Source organism: Prosopis cineraria, unplaced genomic scaffold, assembly GCF_029017545.1.
Source record: "Prosopis cineraria cultivar Desert tree isolate PC_DT_omini unplaced genomic scaffold, ASM2901754v1 PC10, whole genome shotgun sequence".
Lineage (NCBI taxonomy): Eukaryota > Viridiplantae > Streptophyta > Magnoliopsida > Fabales > Fabaceae > Prosopis > Prosopis cineraria.
This window is the reverse complement of record NW_026555341.1, coordinates 1,995,780-2,001,903: the sequence shown is the minus strand read 5'-3', so window position 1 is coordinate 2,001,903 and position 6,124 is coordinate 1,995,780. Positions and strand designations below refer to the sequence as shown.

Here is a 6,124-nt window from a genome sequence, read left to right as displayed (position 1 = left end):
TATATTCTTAATTAAAATATTTTTTTTCATGAAACAAAGATATAAAAGATAATCATCTAATTAAAAGTTAAATTAAATTTTACATGCAGTGTATCAATCAGTTTCATAACAGACTTGTTCAAAATTCTAAAGCGACCGATCATGCCTATGGTCTTGTTCAGTTGTTTGCTGCACAGCTTTTCAAGCCAGCAATCACTAATGGGTGCTTGTATGTATGATAAAATAATTTACAACTAGTCACAAATCATGAAGAATTCCACGCATTTTTCAGATTGAGGCAACATATCCAATTACTGTATGAGAAAATGTTATGGTGAGTATGATATATTAAAAGAAAAACAATCTATTTCTCTATCATAAAAATTAGGATATGTAATACATATTATTGTTTAATGGTAATTTTTTATTTAACCGTAAAAATATTTTTTAGTTTTAAAATCCTTTTCATGTATCTTTTTATTTTCTTTTATGCACAAAACGGTCCAAAAGCCCCCACCTCCAAAATATATATATATATATATTCTTCCGGAAAATTGGATAGCGTGATTCACTGATGCCAGAGAAAACAAGACAGAAAGAGCACATTTATTATTATAAAGACACACACTGGCAGAAGTACTCAAGTGCATTTCTCACTTCTCGCAATTTCCTAACCTCCACCATGCTTGTAAAAGCGTAAACCAGTAAGCAGTGGAAAAGAAAAACCCAGGGGAGAGGAGAAGCATCATATTCAGCATTGTAGTCTAAACTCGAAACTTCATCCATGGCTATACAAGTGAACCAGAAAACTTCGAGAGCAGCAGCACAAGCAACATGGGTTGTATTATGGAGCCTAATCATGATCTGCAACATCACTTTAGCCGAGAGAATTATCCAGGACAAGAAATCAGACAGTCTTGTCGAGAGAGATGATGAGAGAAGTGGTGTTCTAGCTAGAGTGATTCAATTCATGTGGCAGAATGATAGGTCTTCCTACGAACCTGTCTGGCCGGTGAGTTCATCAGAAAATATTTGCATGCCATGAGCTTGCAGCATCTCGTTAGACCATACAACTGATCATTTAGCTATTTTTATTTGGAATCTAATGTGTTTTTTTCTTCAACTCTAAAGATGCATGGTGCTGGTTGTTTCTGCAGGAGATGAAGTTTGGTTGGAAAATTGTAGTAGGATCAATCATTGGGTTTTTCGGAGCAGCTTTAGGCAGCGTTGGAGGGGTAGGAGGTGGAGGCATTTTCGTCCCTATGCTCACTTTGATCGTTGGTTTTGACCCTAAGTCTTCCACGGCAATTTCAAAGTGTTAGTACTGTTCTCTGGGATTGTCATGGATGTGAATGATCAGAATGTTCAGTAAATCGACGTGTTCCCATGCATGCAGAGTTGTTTTGAATATTGTTATGTGATTTTGCAATGATAGGTATGATCATGGGCGCTGCTGGATCAACTGTATACTACAATCTGAGGCTTAGACACCCAACGTTGGAGATGCCACTTATAGATTATGACTTAGCTTTGCTCTTCCAGCCTATGTTAATGCTTGGAATAAGCATCGGTGTCGCATTTAATGTCATGTTTGCTGATTGGATGGTCACGGTTTTGCTTATTATCCTGTTCTTAGGTAATATTCTCCTGTCTTCTTTAAGCCCGTTCCGTTATGCTCCCCCCCCCCCCCAATATCTTATAAGAGAGCTACACAAATGCTGTTTCTCTCTTTCTGAGATTCTTAATTTCCTTTTCTTTTATTTCTCCACAAGAAACCAAAGAAATGATTTTATTTGATTTTTACTCGTTAAATTTTCGTTGCCGGCATAATGTAAGTGTAACATGAGCTATTAGCATTTGTGTATATATTCATGATGTTCAATTTGGATTAGTTGATTCTCAACGTAATATAATTGATTGTAGGTACATCAACAAAAGCTTTATTCAAAGGCATAGACACGTGGAAAAAGGAAACGATGATGAAAAGGGTACAATTACTTTTATCCTGCACTTAAAAGCTTTAGAATGATCAGTCTCCTATGTCCCCTATTGACTATAAGAATTAATGTGCTAATTGATTTTGATCAGGAAGCAGCCAAGCTGATTGAATCAGAGCCTAAACCAGGTGATAAGTCCTCATAAACGTGCTTATATAAGAGAAAAGTATCTGAAAACTAGGGCAAAAGTTGACTAAAAAATTGTCAGAAACCAAGTACTATTGAAGACTACATTGTAATGATATAAGACCTTTCATATCAGAATAATGGAATCCGTACATGTTCGTTTCCCAGTTGAAAAAATATTTGCATCTTGAAGTTCTGCAAGTGACAGCGTCTATTTAATTAACATGGAAAGAAAAAAATACTCTCTGTCAAGTAAAAAAACCAACCTGATCTCGTTAAGTAGAATTATGGGGTCCATTGCTGTGAGACCCACATGAATAAACGTAGGTAGAACCTACAACTATATTCTTATATCTTTTAGATCCATCCTATATTCTTATATCTTTTAAACCCATCCCTTTCAAGTCTTTCAAGAGAATCCAAATTCTAAAACAGCATTCTACTTACCAAATATTTCGAATGCCTGCCCAGAGGAATATAAATCACTACCAGCTGGCCCGGCTGACGCGCAAGATGAAGAGGTAATTCCAAGCGTCATTTCGAATCATTTCTCATCGCAACTTTGCTGTATTCTTACCTAGTTTTATCAAACTGTGTTCAGGTCTCTATAATGCAGAACATTTACTGGAAAGAAGTAGCACTCCTTATGTACGTTTGGGTAGGCTTTCTCGTCGTTCAGATTGTCAAGGTAAGCAAGCTATCAGTACCCTCAACAACTTTTTCCCCTCTTTAATTCATAAATCATCCATAAAATGCTGCTAACTTTCAACTTTCAACTTTCAACCTCCAATTTTGCGGTATCGGTTTTATACTAATTCACTCAAAGTTTACGTTCTTCCCTCGAGTTTACTGACTAAGTGACTATCTTTTTCTGCTCATGCAGACATACACTGAAAATTGTTCCGTCACGTACTGGATTCTTAATTCCTTGCAGGTAAATTAGCATTCAAGATCAACACATTAGGCACTCCCTGCAGGGAAAAACTAGGCAATTAGCAGTAGTTTGCGTAACGCGTGTTGCTCCAAGAACTAATCAGAGGAATGACAACTTTTTTTTTTTTTTCGGTAACTTTTTTAGGTTCCCATTGCTATATCTGTGACGCTTTTTGAGGCCGTATCCCTTTTCAAAGGAAAAAGAGTGATTGCTTCGAAGGGAAAAGAAATAACAGTTTGGAAGGTCCATCAAATTTCTCTCTACTGTTCTTGTGGGATTATAGCTGGCATGGTTGGTGGGTTGCTTGGTCTTGGAGGTGGTTTTATTTTGGGACCACTCTTTCTGGAAATGGGAATTCCTCCTCAGGTATTGACTAAACCATTCTCGTGCACTTAGTGATCTTCAAGGTTCCCAAAAGAACATCAACAGTTTAACGTGAAAAATTAAGGCCAACACGTGTTTTCTCTGTCGCAGGTTGCAAGTGCCACCTCAACCTTTGCTATGGCTTTCTCGTCCTCCATGTCAGTGGTGCAATATTATATTCTGGATCGCTTCCCAGTACCCTATGGTAAGGAGAAAAATAAAATAAAGCCAGAACAAATCCTACTAGCCAGGTTGATGAAAAAGAAAGAAAAACTAGCAGCGAAGCGCATACACTAAAATATTACCTCACAAAAAATGAAAGCTTAAATCTCTGTCACTTTTCTCTTCGTGTATATTTATTGGATTTAAAATGTAAATAAATCCTAAACTCACAACCCTGTATTGAAATTTCATTCGAAAAATCAAGGTAACAGCTCATTGATGATTTTGCTATAACCCGTGAATACTCATTGCCGTCATAGCTTATTTTTCTCTTCTTAAACGTCATTTTTTGAGTTTGGTCAAAAAAAAAAACGTCATTTTTTGAGAGGAGCAGATATTATTTTGGTTTACTTGTCGTCATTTGACGTCAAAAGCTGTGAAACTCACTGATTTTTTTTTTTTTGGGGTTGGGGGGGGTAATGCTCTTTGCTGCAGCTTCATATTTTGTGCTGGTGGCGACCGTTGCTGCATTCACTGGGCAGCATGTGGTGAGGAGGATCATTGCAATCCTGGGCAGAGCTTCCATAATCATCTTCATTCTTGCACTCACTATTTTTGTCAGCGCTATAAGTTTAGGTACTTTCTTTAATCCCCATAATCTTTTTTTTTGAATGTTAATTCAGAGATTCTCGTTGGCTCATGTCCTGTGGGTGGGTGTGTGTGTAACAGGTGGAGTGGGAATAGAAAGCATGGTTGAGAAGATGGAAAATAAGGAGTATATGGGGTTTGAGAATCTCTGTCATCATACTTAGGCTTATTTCGCGTTTCTGTGGCTCTGGAAATTTTCTCTGGACGACAATGTTTCAGACATGGTAAAACCGTCATCCATTTGTCCGTCTTCTTCAAGCAAAGAAAAGGCTCTGCAATATTTATGTAATTTACTTTTGTTTTGTTTTCATTTCTTTTGTAGAATCTTTTTGCACTTTGTTCATTAAATGTCAACTAAAAGTATAAATAAATGGTTATTTGAGACCTGTGATTGGAGTCATATTGAGCATCATATGAGTGAAAATCAGACAAGGCATACTGTTTTTATAGGTGACAAATTTAAACAGCGCGTAGATCTAGGTAGCATGAAGTTGTGGAGCTTGAAAAAAAATTCCGTCTTCCAGTTTGTATGGGCTTACACATCGATGAAAGGGGCCACATGGAGCCCAATGACATGTCTTGGTGAATCCGAGACCTTGCTGCATCTGATTACTTTGCTTGTTAGTTGTTATTTTCTTGCATGGAAAGTACCTTATCAGATACAATATTGATGCTGATGATTGATAATCTTCGTAATAGATGTGGGTATAGGGATATACTGCAGCAATTTTAACTGATATCTTTTGACATTGTACAACGATATTGTTTTGATTGGTTTATGAGAGGCAGTTGAAATATTGCTCATTTCTAAGTAACTATAATCTGTGTCTTGTGAATCACTAGTTTATTAGTGTTATCTTTGAAGCTCAGCTTCTCGTGAATATAAACGTGAGCAAACGTGGATGTCACCCTTTGGTTTAATTTATATACCTTTCGTTTATTTTTGACCCCAAAAAAAAAAAAAGTTTATCCAAACTTTGGTGAGTCATGCGTGATCATGAACTGGATTCCCAACTTCTCGCACAGTTCATATCGAATAGTTGATTTTCCAGAAAGAAAAAAGTTACCAGAAGATTGAACCAGACTTTTAATGTTAACGATCAAAATAATAATTTAATATTTTTTTCGCATGAGAACAACAACTTAATTTTAATACGATGCTTTTTTAATTCAAGAAGGCAAATCTCTACTACCTGATTCACTTTCCAGCACATTAGTTTTTTTTTTTTGGTGCCCATCAACTTGTTCAGGCACTTCAAAAAGCGCTTTGATCGAGGTTCGATGGAGAACCAGGTGTTCCAGTCCCGATGGGATGAAACGAACCACGAGGAGTCGCTGTGTCTGGGCACGTCCGGCCAAATGGGCCAAAACTCGAAAATAATTAAAAATAATTTGTATAATTAAAACAGTAAAAATATTACTAATTTTTTAATATTATTCTAACTAAAATTAATTTATCACAATTACCTATAATTTTTTATACAATCCCTCTACAGTACAATTAATAATTTTTATAAAAAATGTTCTATATTGCATACCAGAGGAATGTAAAATAAATATTATACAAATATAGATATTATATTATATTTTTTTTCATTTCAAATTATAAAATATTTTTAATTATTAATAAAATTTATTAAATATATTTTATAATATCACTTTTTCAAGATAAAAATATAAACTTTTAAAAATACTTTTTATTTAATATTTTATTGATGAAATAATATTGAAGAAAGATAATATATAAAAAAGATAATATTAAAAAATTTTATTAATAAAATTTTATTTTTATCAAAATATTTTATGTTTTAAAATGTTAATTTTTTTAAAAAATATTCTATAATTTAAAACTGAAGGGTACTATTATATCACTCATAAATAGCAGATTGGGAGCCTATGACTAGAAGTCTACAAA

The 6,124-nt window shown here is 34.9% G+C and overlaps 1 protein-coding gene across 1 annotated transcript; it reads left to right on the top strand.

Annotated features, from left to right (window-relative positions):
* Positions 1 to 548: 548 nt before the first annotated feature.
* On the top strand, positions 549 to 4,595 carry LOC129322923 (sulfite exporter TauE/SafE family protein 3-like). Its single transcript, XM_054969388.1, has 12 exons — positions 549 to 991; positions 1,137 to 1,296; positions 1,415 to 1,615; positions 1,903 to 1,967; positions 2,068 to 2,104; positions 2,574 to 2,623; positions 2,704 to 2,790; positions 2,986 to 3,036; positions 3,181 to 3,402; positions 3,511 to 3,604; positions 4,057 to 4,197; positions 4,291 to 4,595. The coding sequence occupies exons 1-12, from the start codon at positions 764 to 766 to the stop codon at positions 4,371 to 4,373; spliced, it is 1,419 nt and encodes a 472-aa protein (XP_054825363.1). The 5' UTR covers positions 549 to 763; the 3' UTR covers positions 4,374 to 4,595.
* Positions 4,596 to 6,124: the final 1,529 nt, after the last annotated feature.